This window comes from Catharus ustulatus, chromosome 5, assembly GCF_009819885.2.
Source record: "Catharus ustulatus isolate bCatUst1 chromosome 5, bCatUst1.pri.v2, whole genome shotgun sequence".
NCBI lineage: Eukaryota > Metazoa > Chordata > Aves > Passeriformes > Turdidae > Catharus > Catharus ustulatus.
Genome location: NC_046225.1, coordinates 51,647,273 through 51,670,213, shown reverse-complemented (window position 1 = coordinate 51,670,213; position 22,941 = coordinate 51,647,273). Strand labels below are relative to the sequence as shown.

Below are 22,941 nucleotides of genomic sequence, written 5' to 3'. Positions count from 1 at the left end.
TCCTGTAGGTGATTCCTGTCAACTTCAGCTGTATTATCAATGTTAGATAGGTTTCATGTTTGTTTGACACAGATTGTTTGCTAAGACATATTATCTTGTCACATTCCTGAGTCTGTAAGAAGCACAAAATAAGATGAAAGCACACAAAGCTTGTTCTTTGTTTTTTCAAAGAAAAGTTAGTCTTTAACCAGGGTGCGTGCAGATGCTGTGTGCACATGTACGACTTGTCCAGCCAACACTTTCTAATGTGTCCTATTTTCCCTGCTTACTGCTGCCATAACTTCACAGCTGTCTCCTCCAACAGTTGCAGGTGAGGTGTAACTTGGCTGACCTCTTTTATGTTGAACCTTTTCCTGTGGTCCCAGCAGGCCAGTGTTTTACTCAGCTGTGAGTAGTTTTTGGTAGAAACAGTATATTGGACTCAATGATCTTAGAGGTCTTTTCCAACCTAAACAATTCCATGATTCTATATGCAAAGCTGGATGGAGGAAAACATTTTGTTTTCATTACTTCTTTCTCCATTCAAATAAGAGCTTTATAAACCAAATAATATTATTGCAAACTAAAACTATGGCTCCTTCCACTCCTAGAAGAAAGAAAAAGCCCGAATGGATGTTATTTAAGTGATCCTAATGTGATTAGTTTTGGTGGAAGCAGTAGGTAATACTACCTTCACAAATGCCATCTGTGATTAGTCTCACTGTTGAGGAACTGCTCTGGTATCCCATGTAGGGTCTGTCCCTTAGCAAAAAACAAACAAAACCAGTGTTGAAGTAGAATGGTCATTTAAAACACAGTAGAGTTGCCAAAGAATAAAATCCTCTGCTTGGCCAGCAGTTGTGCATGGATCCTTTTAAGAAGGATTTTTGCATGTCTGTAATGTATAATTGCTTGTTACTAGTTGCTGTAGTAGGAAACTGCTGCTGCTTCTACTTGGAAATGCAGAACAACAAACTTAAGGGTATAAATGTAGAGCACAGCTGCATCTTCCATTTGGTACTTTGACTTCAAGTACTTTTTTTGCCGATTTGAGCTGAAAATAATTTCATGAGTAAGATATGAATAATTAAACAAGCTGTTTTTCTTTGAAGTACTCAGCATGGGGATGCTGGTAGGCACATCAGTAGCAAGGGAGAGGAGTGTGTTCTAATTCCTGTACTACTGTGATTATCTATTTCAGCATTTCTGTCTGCCAGTTCAAGACTGGTTTTCATGTGTTACAAAAATAGACACCAGAGCAAAGTCAAAAGCAATCAGAATAGTAAATAACAGTAGGGGATCTTTTTCTTATCTTTTACTTTGTGCCCTTCTCTGTCTAATGACACTACAGCCCTTCAAACCTAAGCTGTCCTCAGACACCCGTAATTTTGTGATGGTGTCTCCACTTTTTGTTTAGACATAGATTCAGGGTACCAATTGTGGTGCTAGTTGTCATAAGTTCTTTACAAAAATTGTTCAAGCGAAAGATTACTGACAAAAAAGTGCATTGTGATTTTTGTCTAACATTCATTTCCATTGTGTCATGTCTTTTCCTACTGTTCCTTTTCATTCTTCATCTCTCTCCAAGCAAATCATGAATAACTCAATCTACTGCAAAAGCTCTTTGCGAGTAACATTCCTAGCATATTTAGACCTCTTTTTCTTCCCCCACTTTGAATTATACACAAGCTACTTGTGATTTTTATGACTTCATTGTTTTCAGTTTTTCAGTACATACCACAGTGAATTAGCTATTAATTTACTAGTGTTTTGGATTAACAAGAGGACACAACCTGAGTGGCTTCCCTTCACCCTAAAAAGGGGAACATTGCATATACAAAATAACAACTAATTGCATATGCAAGTGTTGCAAAGGGGCCAAGGACCAGAGACATCAACTCCCCAAACTTGGAGAACATACAAATGCTGATGGGACAAATGGCTGAACACACTCCATTTCACTCTTCAAACCAGGACCCATGATAAGGTTACACTGCTGGGAGAAAACTCTTTGCATAACTTCTTTGTGAATTATTTTAAAAGGCTCGTGATGGTGCAGGGAATCTAATGTACGTCTATGAAGTGGCTTCAAAAATGGGTATGAGAGCAGTTCCACATTGCAAATGCTCTTTACGGTGTTTCTCCCACACTCCTACAATTTGGGAGCTGCAAGTCAGAATCTTGCCTAAATTTGAGTGTTTTAAATGGGTTGTAAATATCAGGAAGCTTAGTTCATTTGAACAAAATCAAATGTTCATTTGAACAATATCTAGCTCTGCTAACCCCACATCTTATTCTCTCCAGCTCTTGATTTTTCTCTGCCACTTTGTTTCTTCATTGTATTAATCTAACATCTAAATCCTGAGATCACTTGCCTCTCTCCTTACACCTTTCCATCTGGGGATCAAGTCTCTGTCTGTTTTGCAGTGTGTTAGACTGACTAGGCAACCAGTGAGACTGGAAAGAGACCATCAAGCCTTCTGGTTCAAATCTACTGCTGCTATTCTCAGGTCTTGACCAAAGCTGCTACTGTCTGTGTTCAAATTGCTGTGTTAATGTGTGTGTAGAAACATCCACATATTCCATATTCCATTCTGTAGCTATACAACATGGAACCTTTCTTTGCTTGTGCTTGAGCTAGGCACGTATTAGTCTAGGTTCAAGATTGTGAATCAAGTCAGACATGGCCTTATGTACAACTAGGAGTCATCTGGGTTTTAGGTGAACTTCTGTTCTATGTGATTGAGAAGTCTGGTTTAGTTTTAACTTAAGTTTTTTTTGATGTGGCCTGTGGCTGAAGATTAATTTTTCAGGGAATGATGAAAAGTAGTCCACTGTCTGTGTAGATGTTATGACTGCTAACATGAGTGACTGATTTTAAAATAAAAATGCAGGTAAAAGTGGCTAAATGTAATTTTTTGGTGGTGTCTTCTCTGATTTATAGTTCAAAAATAACCCAAACAACTGGCTGAAAGTGAAAATAAAAAGGATTTTTTTTTTCTCCTTCCTCACTAGGGAGAGGAAGTGACTCGGAAACTGACCTGCCACACAGAAAGATGCCAGATGTAAAAAAAGATGATATGCTGGCAAGGCGGACCTCACATGGTGAACCTAAATCAGCTGTGCCTTTTAACCAGTACCTCCCAAACAAGAGTAATCAGACTTTCTATGTACCTGCTCCACTTCGGAAAAAGAAAGCTGAACGAGAGGAGTACCGAAAGAGCTGGAGCACAGCGACTTCACCGCTAGGAGACAGACCTTTCAGGTAAGACTGGCCTGTCCACCTTCTCCTTTCCTCAGTGGTGATGCTTTGACACTTTCCCAATTTTCATTCTTTTCACAAGGTGTATGATCCTGTAATAAATCTCTTGCTGGTGTGGTACTGAGAAGTAGTTTTTAGCAATTGGTGAAACAAATAGAAAAGCAACAAGTGGAAAATCATTGTTGTGATGTCATTATTTACCATACAATGCAATGTATAGCTTGTGTTTGACAAGATGTTGGTTACTGTAAGTAACGTGGATGTTTACTCAAACCCAAGGGTGGAAAAAACTGGACAATCTGTTTCAGTTCTCAAGACAATTACTGACAAATTGTACTTAAAAGTAATGTTTTATATATTTAATCAAAATAAATATTTCTGGTACGGTTTTTTGTAAAATAAATTTATTTGTATGTTGTATTTAATACACTGGTAGGTTTATATAGCTGTGACTGTGTGTGTGACTTTGCATGTTGGTTTTGTCAACTAATACTTCACTTTTGATTTGGACTAAGAAGCAACTTCCTTTAAAGAGCATAACTATCGTCCCTGGTTATTCATCAGAATTCATCCTTTGACATCTTGATTTCAGCAAAATGTGCTTATAAGTGTGTATGTTTTAGGCACAGCCTACACTAAACTACCTTGTATAATTCAATAGCAAACCCCATCCTGAAACCATAGAAGAAGAACTGAATGAAACATCAGGACTGTGTGAAGAGGAGAAAGTGGGCTCCATAGCTCCTGAAGCAAGCTCCCTTAAAAATCAATTAAGTGTGAATCAAAGTGAGGAAAACTCCATAGACCAGTCTCCTTTGTGTAGTGCAAAAGAAACATCAACACCCAAGGGGAAAGATGTGGAAGAGATCAAAAAGTTAAGAAGACTTGAACAAGCTGGTATTAAGGTCATGTCAGCAGCCCAGCGCTACGGCAGGTTAGCCCAACGGTGTGGGAAATCGTGCACGCTTCACAATTTTAGGATTGGCTGAAGTGTGGGCTTCCTTGATCCTCTGCAATTTCACATCTAACAAAAATCCAGTCTGCTAAGCACTCACAATCACTAGTGATGGTCTTGGTCTGAAAAAGCTTGTGATGTGGCATCTGTAGATTGCAAAGTTGTATGAAGCTAACTGTGTTTGTGTTGGGAAATTGTATTGTCTTACAGCATAATGTAAACAGGCTCCAGGAGAACTACTACAGAGACTACTTGTTACCTTCCACTTAATGCTCTCTTGAATTTAATAAAAATATTTACAACTCTACATTAAAAATGCCTAGTCTAGGTAAAAGTTTCAGAAACTTACATTACTTGTTGCTGGTGGGATGTTTACTTAACCACACTTTTTTAGGTGGTTGATATTTTTAGCTGTGTTAATAAATGATCCATTTATTTTTAATGGCAGGAACTATAAAAGCACAGTGCTTGTTAACACATGTACCAGTTAAAGTATGGAGGCATAGTTCAGCAGACATAATGTGACTGACTTTAGAATTGAATTTATGTAGTTATTCACCTATTACCTGTGTTACTTATCTTTGGATGTGGTTCAATTTGGATATTTCCTATTCTTTAACTTGCGCGCTGAATGCCAGCTGGGTTCACAGCCCATGCCTTTGCATCATCTCAACCTCTTCTGCTCATGGGGATGACCTGTAGAGTTTTACCTAACCTACCAGAAGATTAGGCACTTACAAATTATCAAAATGGTTTGGCTAAAGGGTAAGTGTCCATATGTCCTCCTGTCCAAAACATTTTGTTGTGGGTTGTGGGGTGAAATCCTAACAGTGAGTAGTTTAGCAGATGCTGTTCTAGAGTCTGGGCTTTGAAATGTAGTAGGAAGAAATGCAGCTTGTATGTGGTACAGTTTATTCATAGGTACAGTGAAGCTGGTGTTCAGCCACATACAGATATGCCATATGCAGATGAAATAGTCACAGAATATATGCTGTTACATGTCCTCTTCTCAGGTCTACCTCACTGTTGTTGAGCTGCACTGAATCAGTGTTTATGTCTGGTTGTGGGGTATTACTTTTGACAAAGCCCAGTAATAATGATGAGGAGCTACCTGGCATAAAATAGTTCTTCAGTCGCAGTGTGCTAATCGAATGAGAATCCATAACCAGAGGGGTATTAGTATAATCCTGTTCTACTGTCCAAGTATAGTCCAAGGCTGTAGTATTAATGGTAGTAATGTGGTAATAAGTAAAATGTAGTCATTGTGCTGCTTGTGTTTAGCAGTGCAGTGCGTAACAAATAGCTCTGTTTGCATTTGGAGGATGCTCCCCATGTTGAGAGACCCTTTTCCAACTCTGTGCTTGATCTACTGTTTTGATGTCCACAAAGGAAGGAAATGTGAACAAATGTGTGGTTCTTTCCTTGGACAATCTGTTGTCATTACATGCCTTATGGAGAAGGGAGGAGAAATAACAAGTAATTTTCCCTTCTTGCTCCCAGTGGAAGTGACTTGTGGAATTTGGCAGCTGGAAGAAGGAGGAGATGATAGTTTTCTGTCCCAGCTAAGGGTCAAAGAGCAGAGCTTTGTAACCCAGGCATCACTGTTGTGGCGTAGGAGCCTGCTTCTGGGGATTGTTGGAAGACACAGCAGAGAAGGCACAGGGGACAGAAGTCTGTAAGGAAAATTCTTTGTATGTGAAAGTGGAAGAATAGTGGGTGAGGAGAATGAAAGAATTTAGTAATTTAGAATTACGCATTAGGATGCAGGGGAGCATTTAATCGTATTTTGTAAAGTCTTAATATTCTTCTCTGAACATCTCCATTTTATATCTCTTCTTGGCATAAAGTTCAATATTCCATGCACTAATGGCACTCAGCAATTCTCAGTCCCTCTTGTTTTTCTGTGTTCTGATTTTTTTTTCCTTTCACCCCTCTTATTCCCTCATCTTGTTCTGATACCAGCCTCATTTTTTTTCACCTGAGGTTGTCAGTTTTATTTTAGTTCCTTAGAGCTGTTTACAGGCTGTTTCCACTCAACTTATTGACCTCTGGAGGACACCCACTGTGACATTTGAGTTCTACAAGGCATCTAATTGTTCCTAAAGCTTAAACTCAGTAGGGGACTCTTCTGAGTCCTGAACAGGAAGGAATTGAACTTGTATGCAAATGTATTTTTTTCTTGAAGTCTAAGTGCTTGTCTCTATTGCTGTAGCATGTTCTAGGAAAGAGCTGCTTTAGTTAGCTGAATTAGATTGCTATACAAATGCATGCCAAAAAGTAATTCCCCTTTCCAAAAAGAGTGAATTGTTTCTATTGCATGTTTTATTGATATGTGATCCTCCTTGCTTGCTTATTGCCTGCACATCTGTCTCTTAATTACTGTATTGTATATGCAAGGTAAGGATCACATTCATAGATGCACCCTAAAAAGAGAATAATTAAGTGTGCTTAAAGAGATGATTGAGAGGAGAATTTAAGAGAGAAATGTGAGCAATCATTTATGATATGTTCATTGAAAAATAACATGGACTCTTACCTTGACAGAGCATAGGAATCCAAAACCTTTCCATTGTTCTGAAATGCAATATAAGGACCCATAAGCCTATATGAGACCTTTCTTCAGGGAGTGCAAATGCCTGCAGTCACTTTGGAAGCACCTGCTGTACCAGCATTAACCCATTTACTGTTTCTGCAACAGCTGGGGCTGGGTGTGCAGCTAAATCTACTATTTAGTCTTTACTATCTATACCATGGTCAACTGATCTTAAAAAATACTTTTGATACCATCATAAACTGTTTCAGGGGGCCCCAAAATGTCACAGATAATCTTTGATTCCATGAAAAAAATAGTAAATGAATGGAAAATGTTCTCAACCTAGAAAGGGGTTACTGAAGTCTAGTTACATACTAAAAGTGTAAGTTTCTCATTGCAATGTCTTAGTTGCCCTTTTGAGTACCGTAACTCAGTATTTCTTTGTTGCCAAAAACACTGCTCTCAGAAATGCTACATTTGATGCTTTGAAGCCTCACTAACATTGGTGGACATGAGACTGAAAAATCCAGCAGTTTTTGCTAAATAAACACTTGGTGAGCCAGCTGTTTCTGAAGCTGTTGTGAACACAAATATTCATGAGGAAAAAGGACAGCAGTTGCCATTTGGAATGCTATTGGCCAGTGTTGTTCTGTTGCCTTAAGTGAAATCTTGATCCTTCAGAGAGATCTAAGGAAAAAGTTGCCTTTAGCTAATTTGTGACCATACTCTCCGCATCACTCACAGGGGATCCTGTGTTTTGCTGCATGGGAAGGCAAAGGCAGACAGTTTCATATATCCTTTGAGCCCCAGCCAGGCTGCTCTGTCAGAGATGGTTTATGGTTTCCCCATAAGTTTCTCCAGCAACTTTGTGGAGCAGTACTTTGAAAGGACAGCTGAGAACATAAAATAAGTTCTGTATGTAGCGGGCTTGCAGGGATTAAAAATGTTTTAAATGCTTTTAAAAAGCACTCTTTAAGGTAGTAGAGAAACTGGGAGCAACCACTGAGCTATTTAGATTTGCTTTCTTAATACCAGTCTGTTTTATCCTTTGTGATCCCCTCTATTTCACTTTGTATAGCAAGGTGTGCTACACGACAGAACAAATGCCTACAAAAGTATTGCATGCAATAGTCCTTGCTACCCAACTTCCTAAAATACCAATACAAACAATTGGATTTTTAAATGTGAGAGTTGCCTAGCTCCTGCCATCTGTCTTTTCAGTTTGCCTAAGAGTATTGACCCTTAAAAGTTAAAATAAGCTTAATCTTTATGGGTACCAGCTGTCAAGTGTCTTTATTGTCATAATCTTCAGTAACAGCAAGGCTGTGTTGATGACAGTTGTGTTTCTGATGAAGGCAGGTGGCAATGTTTTTCAGCATGCCAATATCACTGGTGTGCTATCATTGCAGCTACTGTATATCAGCATTGGTATAGAGAGATTATTCTGTGGGAAAGAAAAGGTTAATTAGGAGAAGAATCAGTCATGGTGCATGTGAGAAGAAAGCAGTTAAGCATACTGGGGTAGGCAGCCTCAGTGATTACTCAGGTGGGGGTTTTTTGAATAGAGCTATTAAGAAAAATGCCAAATATGTTATTTAAGGACTCAACAATGTTTTTTAGGGATCAGGTATTAGTATCACTAATTTCTTCTTTTGTTTGAAGCTTTCAAGAAGTTTAATACTGCCAGTTATGGTACTACATTCACTGCATCTCATATGCTAAAATTTATTCTGACTCAGTCTTCCAGCTATAGATAAAATAAGTAAAGGTCCATCATCCTGGGTTTTTTTACGTGAAGTCTTTGTGTATTTGCTGTGTGTATATGATAAGTTTTATTTCTAGCTAGGCTTTGTGCAATCTAACAGCAACTTGGGGCATATTTGATGAACTGTGCTTGTTTTTTGACCTGGAGATGAGTGCTGCACTGCCCTCTCCTCCCCTGGTGCATCAAGAGCTTTATTTAATTTTGCTCTGTGTCAGTAAAAAGCCAATATGTGAAGACAGCGGAAGCATCCCAGACATCATCCTTCGCAAGGACAACCCATTCATGACACATTATCAAGGAAAGGATTCTGGTTCAGAAGATGAAGCAGCCAGCAGAGTTCCTGATTTAGAAAAGGATGACTTTGCCACCAGGAGAGCCAGAATGAATCAACCCAAACACATAGTTCCATTTAACTCCTTTTTAGTTGGACCCTATACAAGTAAAGAGAAAGGTAAACTGGAAGATGTTAAAAAGCCATTGCAGACGGAAAAAAAGGAACATGCAAGGTGTGCATTCATGGTCTTATTCTTTCAATTATAATGCTTAATTTCACCATGATATGTTGCTGTATAGGCCTAAAGCTGTCTTGGCTACAAAAAATAACATATAGGTTAAAGTAAATGCTAATGCTTTTTCATAAAGTGAAACAAATTAATTTTTTGTTAGAGTATGAGGATAAGTTTTAATTGTCTGTGAGTGTAAATAAGATAAAGGCAGGACACTTTTGTTATCTAAGCTCATGAGACAGGTCATGAGCTTGAATAGTGGAGAATAAATTTAGGAAATACATTTTGCATCTCAGCTCTTTTTCTGATCACTTTCAGTGCACATTTTTCTATGCATTTCTTTCATCTCATACTCTTTTAATACCCTGCATAAAACATGGACCAGATGAATCTTTAGTTAGGGCACTGGATATATATGCCTGCTACACTGCTCTGAATTATGTTGCACCTGGTCCTAATGTGTGTTATGCAGCATTGGTTTGAGAAACAGATCAGAGGTTACAAGGCTTCAACCTATAAAATCTCTTCTTTCTTCAGTTCAGTGATACAGATCTTTAAGAAATTGCTGAACACAAATATTTTCTAGGTAGAGATCTTTTTCAGGAAACAAGGATATTTGTTTTATTTGTGCAAACAGATGTGATTCTAGATAAAACCACTATATACATATTGTGGGAAACCTTGACTAACAACTGATATGTTCAGAAAACTTCTAATATTTAGGAGCTCTTTTCAATTTTCAAATGTCAAATGTGCTGTTCAGTTCCTAGTAATTTGATTACATTAGCATTTTCTAATTACTAGTTTGGCAGGACATCTGAGAAGAACTTAACCAAATTTTATTAGTCCAAGGAGTCCATGCTATTGACATGACACTTAAGATGAAAGAAATTCTGTAGTATGTTTGAGAGCAAAACCTGATTTCACTGTGTGAATAATATGCAAATGAGATATTTGTAACTATTTAAGAGAAAGCTTATTTCTTGCAGAAATGCTTAATGGAGTAATAACATAAAGATTTTTCTTACTTGAGCTGGGAATAGACATTCATGTGAAGAAATGGTCTCAGTAGTGCATGAGGGGGGTAGCATAGCTGAGAGGTTTGAACTTCAAATGATTCATTCCATGTTTACTTCCTAAAATTAATGTGAAATTAATATTATAAATTCAGTTTTATCTTCTTGAGATCTGAACCTCTTCTTTTGACACTGATTTATAATTGCTTCCCCAAAATATCTTTTCTTGCTGAACTGGAATATGCATTAAATTAGAAGAAGACGGGTGCACATGGCATCAGTAAGACAAATAGTTACAAGCAAAGAGAACTCACTTCTGCAAAATGAGAAGACTGAGTCAGAGGAGGAACAGCAGGTGAAAGAGCTTGATAATGAGAGAGATGATTTGGCGAAACGGAAATTTCAAAGGGTTCTTCCTCAGCTACAAGAAGATGGACTTTTTGTCAATGCTTCTATAACAAAAGCAGATCTGGAGACCTGGAAAAGATTGAAACTGTCAGGGGAGCCCAGGTATGGTTTCTGCTTGTGGGCAGGATTGCCACCCTGGGAAGCATGTTTAGTTTGCCACAATCTGCTGTGTGTGCTTGTGATTTTATACTTGAAGAATGCCTTGTTGACAACCAGTCCTTACCTATTTCAGTTTTCAGGAGGAGTCCAAAAATCTGTACAGATATGCTGTGAAATGAAAGTGTGTCCATCATTTAGAGCACTACAGTAGTTTCACAGTCCCTTTTCTTGTAGATACTCTTAATACAGTGTCAGAAAGGTCCCTCTTGTCATGTGGCTGAATTTGCTTTGAAGCTGCTTGAGGCTGAACAGCACAAAGTTCCAAGAGGTACCGCTAATACGCTAGCAACTACATTGCTCCTTACCAAGCTATCTTCAGGACTTGGGGTGTTTTATACCTTGAGAGTATTACCTGAGGATCAGCATCTTTGCATTAATATCTCTGTGCTATTTTGAGACCTGAGCTGATGCATCAGCACAGCATTGTACTCCAGTGCTGTGTAAATACACCAGCACTGTTTCTCACTGCAGCAGGGCTTTCAGGAGCCTCATTGTACGGTGTTTGTATGCTCTTGTTATTAACAAAAGCTCTACAAAGGGAGCCAGTATAAAGCAGTTATTCTAAGCTGTTTCCCTATGGAGATAGACTATAACATAGGCAGGTGATTTGTGACTCCAGTAGGAAAGGATAGCAACTCCTAGCCTTCCTATTTAGGTGCATGCCATTTTGCAATTAAAGACGGCTGTCTGTTCTGGCATTCTTCTAACAATGTGGTTATTGTATGTCATTTTAGCTCTAATAAATCAAAACTCAATCAATCTTTCACTCTAAAGATATTAGCAGTCTCTCTGTTATTTTTGAGGGATTTCTTAAAATCAGGATTCAGTCTGCTTAGTTTAGGGTAAGTGAATTGCCCTTGCTAGTGTTCACATGCCGCTGTAACTGCTTCCATGCCACTGTAACTCCCTAGTGCTAAAGTAAGTTCTAGTTCCATGCAGTCACATACAGTGTGTGGCGTGGGTATACATGAGCAGATAAGGAAACTGTGGTTTTGTTAAGGTGAAGAACTGAATTTGGAACAGGGCATATGCTATATTCCTTGCCCTTAGGAAGTACTTCCATGGATGTACTCCCTGAGTTTTCCCCGCCGGTCTGCAGTATCTTTGCATTTTATATGCCATTTGAGACTCAGTATGCCACAGCTGTTTTTACCTGTGTCCTTGAATTTTAAAATAAAACCCCTTCAAAACCTTAGGAGCATTTAATTCATTTTATTCTGAGGATCTCATGGTGGGGGCATTCTTTTATTCCTCATTATGACCAGTGAAGAAGATTTCAGATGTTCCAGCAACACTCTGCCACCAACTGATACCACAGTGAAAGCAGTAGCCCATGATGATTTTGCTGTCCGCAAAACCAGAGCAAACAAAAAGGCTGGTAGCCCCAAGCAGAAGTTTGTGCATTTTGGGCCAGTAACTGAGATTGATCAACAGAAATGGGACAAGCTCGTCATTGGCAAAACTTCATCCAAGAGTGGAACAGAAGAGGAAAGCAAGAAAAATGTTGTGGAGAGTCTTTCTGGTGTTGAAAGCTCTCCTTCAAGCACTGCTGTCAGTCCCAGGTTTGCTGAACACAGCAGTGAAGTATCTCAGCCAGAAAATGAGTCCAGGTATTTGGTGTGGTTTAGGAAAGTGCTGCTGAGCTATAAATGAGACCTGTTCTTGCCAGATGCTGATCTGCATGGGAGTGAACTGCAGCATAAACCCAAGAGCTGTTTATGCACATGAACTCGGAACTCGTTCAGAAGACATCTGATGTCTTCACAATATCTAAACATGTTTAGGATTGTGCAAAATGCTGTGCACAGATCTTCTGAACGCTTGCTCAAAATTTCTGATGGGCAGTGAAGTCACTGGTATCTCAGAGGCTGAGCTATCATTCATGATTTTTCTGCTGCTTGAATTCCAGCAACTTTGCTCTGCCTGCTTTCTGCACATTAGGAGTTTGTCATTCAGCTTGCTGATCATCAAAAAATGGCTTTTTTAAACCTAATGGATTTACTTTCTTTTTGAAGATGGTGTACTGCTGCTCTGTGTTTCTGGCATTTATCTGGAGAGGAATTATCTGGGTCATTAACACATTAACAGATCTTCTGTTTCTTTGGTGCTTTTTTAATCACAGTCTTTGACTGCAGCAAGAATTTTTAATGAATGCTTTTAGCAATCAATTCATTCAGCTAAGTTTGTGTGTTTATAAAACATTTGCAAACTGAGTTAGATGACTCCTTTTCTTACCTTTCATTTGACCTGAGAATGTTTTATCTGTCTCACCCCTCCTTTCATTCTCATCACTAGTGAGGGAGGAGTCAAGTCAGGTACAGATGACTCTTGCAGGAAGATTCCATCACCTGTACTGGCTTCCGATGTCATCCCTGAGAAACAAACCCCATGGAATCTGAGCAAACAGCAAGAAAGCACCAAGGAAGAATGTGACAGGAATTTACCAGATTTTGAGAGAGATGATATGTTGGTTAGAAGGATGGGAACTTTTTCAAGGCGTGCCACAAGCTCCATTCCCATAAATTGTCCTCCCCTGTCAGTAACTCCTTACCTGCTGCAGCAGCAGCAGGAGGAGGTTGTAGCTCGTGAAAAGGATTTGAAGACTCTGCAGGAAGGAGAAAGGTCAGAGAACAGAAGCAGATCCCTCTGAACCTGGTTTGTGTGTGGGGTTATCTTGGATCAGTCAGCAGTGTTGTCCTATTCTTCACAAGGGCTTTAAAGATGTGCTTTACTCCTTCATCATGGCATGTGTTCTGTTTTGTAAAATTACTTACAAGGATGTATCCTATAAAACATCCTGTTTTCTTTCATAATACTTTAGTACTTTAGTCGTTAATTGTTGTTCAGCATGAAAATAGTCTTTCATCTTTAGGGGAGATTTCTTTGGCAAACCATGGTGCTTAGTCTAGATTTTTATGCCAGCTTCCAAGTGAGTAAGTCATTGCATAGATTTGTATGCAATTTCCAACTTCTAACTAATCACCTATGTAAGTGGGGAGGTTCAACATAATTTCCTCTTACTCCCTGTGCTGTGGCTAAAGATACCTAGTTTGCCTAGTTGTCCATCATCCATCATTCTCAACTTTGTTTTGAGTAACAGTAGCTCACATTGCCTAAGCAGCCACTTGCTGTACAAGTGAGCATTATGATGGAACAGTGTCACTTGTCTCTCTGAGCAGTACTATCAGACAAGAAGAGAGCCAACAGCTTGAAATCCCTCAGCTGCAGAATGATGGAACAGAAAACATGAGATTTCCAGACCCACAAAGAGATGACATGTTAGCCAGAAGAACTGGAGCTTTTCTTAAACAGCCTGGGCCCAATGTTAAGCAGTTCCTTCCCATGCCATTTTCAAAGCAGCAGAATAAGCAGGGCACAGCTACAGAACTTGAGAAGAAAACCACGAGGTAAGGAAGTTGTTTTTCTCCGTCCCTTTTAGCTAGCCTTGTGGGCTGTTTGTCAAGATCTCTTTATCAGGAAGATTTGCTGGTGGCCAGTAGTAGTTATTTTCATGCTTGTCCTCAGTTCTCTGCTAATTCTTTCTGCTCAGTAGAAGGCAGTATAAGGTTTCTAGCCCTTTTAGAAGAACCATGTGGAGACTCAGACCAGAGCTCTGCTAGATGCAAAATTCTAAGAACATATGAAAACAGATCTACATAGCAATTCCATTTGCATTACGTTTGCAGAAGTTTCTGGTTAAATATGAAGTAACCATTACAAATGTTTTCAGCTAGAAATGGAGATGCTGGATGTGATGGGTTGGATGATTGTCTGTGGTTTAACTAGTGCCAGTGACTTCCTAGCAGGAAATCTAGATCCCAAGATTGTTCCTGATAATGCTCAATGTCTTTCTAACCACCTTTGTTCAGATGTTTGAGGCTGTGTGAGTGTTTGAACAGAGTTATCATTTGGTGGCTGAGCCATATGCAAGCCAAGAGTGGAAAGGTTCTTACTCATCAGTCTCTTCAGAGTACTTGAGGAGAAGGATATGCATGCACCTGTACAGACATGGATGAAAAACTAGCTTACGTCTTTGCCAGGAGAAAACAAACCTCTCATCTACTATAGAATTAAACAGTGACTTGGTGTTGAAAAGACTTATTATTTTAAATTTCAATGGTGTTCTGGACAGTTTATTTTCTGACTTTAAAAAATGATGCAAGCATTTGATTCTTAAAATTATGGTTTTTGCTCCTGCCTCACTTAGCTTGTCTTGTGTTAGTTATTTGGGTTTCTAAGGGCTGTGTTCTTATTAACTTACAGTTACACTTTTCATTATGTATTTGTGATTTTTGAAATATTGCTTAATAAATCCCTTTGCACTACTGCCTTTGGCTCACTCAGGCCTGAAAAATGTCCACAAGTCTACACTAATAGCTCTGGAAAACCTGCAGTAGAACCACCACAAGAACAGCAGCAAGGGCAGGAGGACAGTCTCCCACCTACAGGACAAGATGAGATTATTAGTACTGCCCAAGTGGCTGAAGATGGCCACAATGAAGTCCACCTTGGTCAAACATCTAAGCTTCAGGAGGTTCCTGTGGAAAACAAAATGGAAACACTTTCATCCAAGGATGAACATCTGCAAACGTGAGCTTTCTGGTGTGAATCACGCAGCTTGTACACCCCTGTGTGCACGTCACAGTTCAGAGTGTGCATTGCCTGGTGTGTTTTCAGTCCCAACTAAAACACTGTGTGTCAGTAATGCACATTTTAGAAACAAAAAGAATAGTTGTGTAATGCATTTTATTTTGATTTTTTAAAAAGATTTAATTGAAACCTAAATGAAAGGAATGTTTGATTACAGTATATATGTCGAATTGCAAGAAAAGTTTATGAAGAGGAGATACTAAAATGGACTCTGCTCATTGAGAGATGTTTATTCTATTTCTTTCATGATTAGAAATGTGGTAGTGTTGAATTTTGTACTTTATGCTCTTTTATCATAAATCCCAGATATAAATATGTGGTTTGCATAGCTCTAAACAAGACCATAATTCTAGTGAATGCCTCTGGTTAGTGCATTACCAGTAACTTTTTCCAGCTATACTCTCCCGCCTTGAGGACAGAAACCAAAACCAACTAACAAAAAACAAAACAAAAAAACAAAACAAAACAAAAAAAAGAACTTCAAACCAAAAACGGCAACAACAAAACAAATGAACAAAGAAAAAACAAAACAAAAATCTCTGAAAAACAACCAACAAAAAAATAAATCCCCAAACACAAAAGCAAGACCTACAAAAAGAAAAAGGAAATCCTGTGAGTCTCTTTGTCGCTATAATATTTGTCTCTTCATACTTCAGTAATAATGGTACTAAGCACTGCTATGGAATGCAACTTAAGTTTTGTCTCCAGTCATTGCATGTATGGCACAATGTAAATGCTAAAACATTGTGTATTTTCAAAAACTATTTTCTATACACATTTTGGGTGTACTTCAGCAGATTTTTATAATGTGGGGTTTAAGTATGTGTTTAAGGAGGGAAGGGTGGTGCTCTCATGTAGTTTGACTTCAGGATGAGCCAGGTAAGTCTTGTTCGATGAATACATAATCCCTGAACAATATGGTTTTATTTTGGTCAGCTTCGCTAGTAGAAGTGCCAGTTGTGCAAATTATATGGGTCCAATTGCAATTACTACTTAATGTATTTACACACAATCTAATTTTATATTTGGTCTTGTAGATTCGGCCCCAGAACTGCTGTGTCTGATGACGCAGAGTAAGTTGTCTTGTGTTCACAAGATTCTGTTTTAAACAACTTACACTGCATGCTTTCCCATCTTTCTACTAATTTAAAATGCAGTTGATGCATCATTATTATTTTGCAGTGTTTTGGCAAATAAATTTTTCAGACAGCACTGAAAAATGGAATGCAATATGGCTTACATTGCAGTTAAAAATAATTTCTATATAAAAGCTCATAAAAACTAAGTTTAATACTAATGTCCAGCTGTTGCTTAAAGTATTGTTTCCTCTTTTTATCTTTTATTTTGTCTTGGTTTTCTTCTGAATTTCCATTGCCTCTAATCAGCTACAGGTAAAGAGAGTTTGGTTGAATCTGGGTGTTGAAGAAAAAAATGAAGTACGAGGAGGAATAGGAAGAAATAAAGAAATCCGAAAGCAAAATAATATTGTTGTGATCTTCATAAAAATTACCAGGCACATACATCTTCAGCTGAGCCTTTAATCTCTTTTAAAAACTTTACATTCAATCCCTTCCAGGTTAGGTTTAGTTTAATAATGTACTACATTTCAATTTTTAAGCTCTTCATCTTGATGCATTACTTTTCATAGAATGAGTAGAACTGACATTTATTAGACTCAAAAATTTTAATTGTTCATGTATGCATACAAACTTTAGTACAGAATAGTATGCAATGTCATTTGAAAAGTTCTTTGGAAGTATTAGCTATTTAGAAGAGAAATAGTTGGGCACCACCCACTTAATAATATCTTTAATTTCCTTCTGTTCACAGAAATGCACATGACCTTCTCTGTCTCCCAGATTAAATCCCAAAATAGAAACAGTATGGAGAGTTGTGTGAGTTTTATAATGAATATAGGCAGAGACTCACATACAATTTTAAACCTTTCCCTCTAATGATAAAGCTTAGAATCATGAACTAAGTTTATCTATATGTTCTGTAATACCTTTATGCTGAGCAAAGTCTCTGTTCTCTGACTACAGAGTAAACATGATCATTTTCAAGCAGCAGGAATCTGTCCAGTCAAATGAAGGGATGAGATAAAAAAAGCAATATGACATAGAAGTGCTATACTTAACAATGGGGACATTGCAACTATTTCAGAAAGCCTGCTTATATGCTTATATGATTGATTTTTTCATCTGTGCATGTCTGTATTAAATGCAATCACAAGAGAAGGTAGATGGAGATGCCTTCAAAGAGACATTGCAATGGGCTTGATGTTATAATGTGAGAGTAGCTACAATCAACAAATTATGTTGCTTATTCCAGGCTGATTCTGATTTTGTTTTAAAAGGCAAAACAATTAATGTTCAAACTTCATTGTCATCCTTTCTAGATGTGCTGCAATTTACAGAGCAACCATTTTCCTATACTGTTTTTTAAATTCCTATAAAAGTAAGACCGTGTTTTCCCTACTGAAAACAAAGTATTTATGAAGACTCTAGTAAAACTTGGTTCTCAAGTAGGAAAAATAAATTGAACCGACATTTTAAATACTTTTTAAATTTTTGTCAAGTCCCCATTGAAAAGTGTCATTTGAATTTAGTCTTAGACTAGATGTTCTTTATTCCAGCAGCAAAACTAAGGACTCTTTTATTAGACTGTCAAAGTTCCCTTTGCTAGTTAGAGGAAACTATATAATGTCATCAGCCTTGGTCTGTCTCAGGGTTCAGAAAAGGCATTACTTAGTGTGTTGGTGCTGATCAGGCCCATTCCCATCTCCGGAAGAGAGAATTCTGGTGGTACCATGATAGTCCAATGTGAGTTTAGGCTCATAGTGAGCTGAGATTTTTGAGTATTTCTTTACTAGAATCTGATTTTGAGCCAGTCTGTCATCTTTTATGTTTTGTTGGAGTTTACAGTGTGACTGTAAAATGGTAATGCAGCAACATGATAAATGCCTTACATGAAGATTGTTAACATAGTCTCATAAAAAGGTTTTTTACCTTATCTCTCACTTTTAAATTTATTAATCTAAACACTGAAGTCCTTCAGATTTTTTTAATCCAAAATTTTTTTAGACCTGTTAAAAAAAAAAAAATTGCTGCCTGATATTGCTGACAAGAACAATTGTAATTTGTGATAGTAAAGCAGTGTAGCTTGAAAATCCCAACATCCCAAATACATTATCTGTTATCTGCTTTTTCCCAGATCATTGCTAGAACTGCAGCTCTGGTACACTGGTCAGCAAAAAGGCCTCTTGCTTGAGGGCAGTTTGTACACAATCTCTAGAGCTTTCTAATGGCAGAAAGTTAATGAACTTGAAAACTGCTCAAGTGCAATTGGTGCAGTTACATATTCCCTGCCTATTTGTGTGCTACATGCCTGCTGGCTCAGCATGTGGTTGAGGAAGGAGTGAATATAGTTCTGTTCATGGAGGTGTTAGTGATTGTCTGGAGCCATTTGTAGATTATACAAGACAGAAATAGGAGGAAATTATGTGGGACTCATAATGAAAAGTGTCTTTTGATAGAAGCTCAGAGTTTTGGCCTCTTTGATTCTTTTCTGAGGATGAACTTGTCAGGCAGAGAAGTTGATGTAGACCTTCCAGATGGCCTTGTCCATGTCCTCAGGAAAGGAGGTTTTTCTCCTTGATGATTACTACATATTGGTCAGAGTGGAGCACAGGGCTTTGGGATGGGACTCCTTCAGATTGCTGTCTTGGGAAGGTACTGCTGTGGAATAACATGTTGCTGCAGAGTTGAAGTTTGAACCTACCCAGTTGCTTATCCATGACAATGAAGGCCCAGCAGCAGGAGGTGACTGCTGGAGTAGAAGGTGCATCTGGGGTTGTAGTGTATAGTTCTACTCCTAGCCAAGGCTAAAGCTTTTTCCAGAGAACCTTCTTTACTGCACTGTTAATAGTTATAAAACCTGTTGCTGTCTTTGTGCACCCCGTGAGACCTGCATGAATTCAGGGAACAAACATTAGATTTACTTAGGAAATCCAGGTACTCCTGCTAGAAAGGCGAGATTCTTCCATCCGAAATGGCAGAGAGTGTGTAGTCATGCACTCTACTAGAACCAGTAACAACATTTCAGGTTTTACCTTTTCTCTTACTGCATGTGAATGAAAAATTCTTTGACATGAGGAAAGAGTACAAGAGAGGAGCTACACAACCAGTTTTACCCAGTAGGCACAAGGTATCAAACGATGAACACTGAAGGCTTTCTTAGTGTGAGTTTCAAAAGCTCTGAAACTGGAATAAACCCTGTAAGAGTGACTTTATTGCAAGTTATAATTTCCCAACTTACCTCACCAGTCTGCAAAATATGACTAATATTTAAGTTTTACAAAACAATGACACTTGCCATCTCTTTAGGTTCTTTTATTTAGGCGTGTTCCAATCCAATCCTGAACAATGAAACTTTTAAACTACCCACAGAAAAACCCAAATTAGTGTAACCCTCATCACTCTGTTTAAAGAGTGAAGCACAGTAATATATGAACTTCATTGTATTGCTTAAAGGCAATAGGATGTTTATTCTGTCCTTCATTTCTGAGTGAATACCTATTTAGGAAGATGGAATTTGTGTATGTCCTTTTCCATACTCTGTCCAGACCTTTCAAGTTTTTCCTTGAGAGTGGCATTCCTGTCTTTGCTTGTCTGAATGCAAATGCTGGCTCATAAATATATGCACAGCTTTCTGTGACTATTCACTTTGATTACTGTGGACACAATTGCCTACAGTTTTATCTTCATTGGGTGCTTCTCCTGATAGTTGGCTTATTGGCTCACGTAAAGCTGCAGGTAATCATTTGAGGACTGCTGTGAAATCACTTCATGTGGAACTGCATGGCTTTCTTTTAAGTTTTTTTTTTTGCTTTGAATGGCACAACTGAGGTCATGTTTTATTTATAATAGGTGGTAGAGGTGGAGTAGTAAGCATGTTATCTTTGTGTGAAGATCTTTATATAATAGAAGGAGATATATAACATCAAACCATAACCTTTGTTTTCCTTTAACTCTCCAAAGGTCAGAGACATAAATAGAGAAAAAAACTTTTTTTTTTTTTTTTTGTCCTGGACATCATCTTTTCCTTGTTAGGCTAGCTGTATTAATAAATTGGTGCTGGTAGTATTGGATTTCTTCAAGGCAGGGAGAGAAGGAAAGGAGAGGGAAGAATGTACCATGCATTTTGACTTAGTGTACTTCTCTGGGTTTGTAGCAATAGCATTTTGCTAGCCATGCTGCCCCTGATGTACTCCTCAAGCCTTCTTTTATCCTGAAATGGGAACTTCCATCTGTGGTGTTAATCAAAGTGATCTTGAAAACCCATTGGGCACAAATCTTCAGAAAGTAAAATGTTCTGAATGATAAAATTATTTTAATAAGAGCTATCAGAGGAAGTGTAAAGTTAGTAGTGCTTCTTAGCAAGAGACAAAGTTGTGGTTGATTAACAAAATGGGAAGTTGAGGAGTGTAATGCCTGAAGTACTGTGTGGGAGCCATAGGGATGCTAACAAGCCTGTCTTGGGGACTGCTGCTTTTGGGAGCTTTGTAACAGAGCAGAGGTGTCTGATTCTGCTGTAGCACCCTCATGTGGCTTCAGCTCTTACAAGCTGAAGTAATATAAGCTTCTAAATAAGACTGGGCCTGTTGTTATTTTCCCCTTGTTTAGGAGTATGAGCATGTTTGACATGAGATGTGAAGAAGAAGCTGTGGCTCAGCCTCATAGCAAAGCTCGCCATGAGAAGCTGCAGAATATACACAACCAGCTGAAAGAGGATGAGACCAGATGGCAAGATGTGAGTATACAACATTGTCTGCAATGCTGGCAGGTACTGGGGCCAGCCAGCTGGACAAAAACAGGACAACCTGCTAAATCTGCACTTGCTGTCAAGTGCTTAAAATAATCAGGAGAGTTTTTTTTCCTTTGGTGGATTGTTGCTAAAAGCAGAGCAGTTCATAATTTGATGTAAATCAAAGAATACAAGATCTTCCAGTCCCTCTGCCTGTTCACCAGGTATTTTGCTTTTTTAAAAAATATAAAGAAACTATTATTAGGTTTAAAAATGGAAGAACAACTTCTAACTGCTGACTTCTCTAACTTTTCTAATTAGTCAATGTCCAAAGTGGCAAAATACAAGACTAAGTAGGACAGGGAATAAATAGGTCGGCCTTTTCTTTAATAAATTTGCATAGAAACAGAAAATGGTAATGTTTTCCATCTTGTCCAAGCAAACAAATGGCACTTCATTTTAGCTACACCCTGCTTGGTTTACAAGGCCTTTCCAAACCCTCTTTCCTTGATGCGTTTTATTAAGCTGTCCAGGCATTTGGCATTGTCTGCAGAAAATTAGCAAGGACAGGAAAACATGATCTGCAGGTAAGTTAGTGTAAGGAGCTTTAGTTTCAATTCTGTTCATTCCTAAGGGCTGGTTTTAAGTGAGGAATTGGGGAATGTTTTTAATTTAAAAAAACCCAGAACACAATAAAACACATCTCTTCAGGTATGGTAGTTTCTCATTACAAGGAAAGCTTCTGTGAAACACCTTAGAGAGGTTTTTGGTAGAAAATTTAAGGAAAAGTTAAAATCAAATTGTATATACAACTAATAAGTATCTTTTTTTAGTAGAACAATGAAGGACTTCAGCTGAAAGGTCTTTATGTGTGGGAAGTCATAATTTCCCAGCAGAGATAAGAATAAATCCGAAGTCATTCAAGAAGCTTGAATACACTGCTGTTGAATTGAAAATCCTCTGAGCTAAAGTTTCTGCATTTTCCAAGCCCTCATCACCTTCTGCCATGAACTAAAAGTTCTGAAGATGTACTGAAAATACCTTTATTAGAATGTCCTTGGCATTCTGAGGGCTTTATAGAGACATGTGTCATGGGCTGATATTTTAGATACCCATGCTATAAACTTGCCAAGAATTAATAGTTTCATGGCTTTTAAAAATTATTGTTATTCTAAAGGATCAGAACTGGAAAAGACAAACATGTCTGGATTTTAATTATGAAAAGAGGAAGAGGGCTTATGTTTGAAAATTTGCTAATGAAAAACTAATTTCCAAGCAGTAGACAATAGCAAAATAAAGAAATGCTTTGGTACTTCAATGAGAATAATTACTAACTGAGGAAAATTATTAGGCCAATGTTTCATGAAGGAGGATTATAGACTGATATATGTAGGTCATGTGAAGAAGTACTTCAATGAACATTCCCTTAAGTGTGACATCAATAATTTGTGGTTTTAAGTTAAATTAAATGTAATGATGTTTTTTCCTGATTTTAATAAGTTTTGCTTGCAATACCTTCTGCTGTTTACCAGTAAAAATGCAATTAAAATATTTGGGAAACAATGTAATTAGTGAAATAGCCATTTAAATGAGTATGTGTTTTGAATATCTGGGTTTTATTAAAACCAAAATTTGTTAGAGTGCATGAAATATAATGTGTATACTCATCCCTTGATGTTGAAAAGTAATTGGCAAATGTTCCCTTTCAGTTTCCTAGGAAGTTATTTTTCTTTTCTGCACTGGTTACTTCTATACATTTAAATTTTGTTCCTTTGCAAGTTGGCTGCAAAGATGTTTTACGGTTTAGAAATTTCTTTACTGTAATACTTGTACTGTGAAAAAGATCTTGCTTCTGTATCCTCCAGGATTTGTGAATTCATAAAGGATGCAGGACATCATAGGG

The 22,941-nt window shown here is 37.9% G+C and overlaps 1 protein-coding gene across 1 annotated transcript in view; it reads left to right on the top strand.

Moving 5' to 3' along the window:
* Window positions 1-22,941, top strand: part of LIMCH1 (LIM and calponin homology domains 1) — a 181,749-nt gene that overhangs the window by 120,016 nt on the left and 38,792 nt on the right. Inside the window, exons 8-17 of the mRNA XM_033060793.2 lie at window positions 2,995-3,244; window positions 3,903-4,175; window positions 8,710-9,000; window positions 10,272-10,526; window positions 11,849-12,193; window positions 12,879-13,205; window positions 13,763-13,990; window positions 14,928-15,173; window positions 16,271-16,306; window positions 20,918-21,044. Of these exons, the coding sequence (XP_032916684.1) occupies window positions 2,995-3,244; window positions 3,903-4,175; window positions 8,710-9,000; window positions 10,272-10,526; window positions 11,849-12,193; window positions 12,879-13,205; window positions 13,763-13,990; window positions 14,928-15,173; window positions 16,271-16,306; window positions 20,918-21,044 (2,378 nt within the window). The remainder of the gene's footprint in view (window positions 1-2,994; window positions 3,245-3,902; window positions 4,176-8,709; window positions 9,001-10,271; window positions 10,527-11,848; window positions 12,194-12,878; window positions 13,206-13,762; window positions 13,991-14,927; window positions 15,174-16,270; window positions 16,307-20,917; window positions 21,045-22,941) is intronic.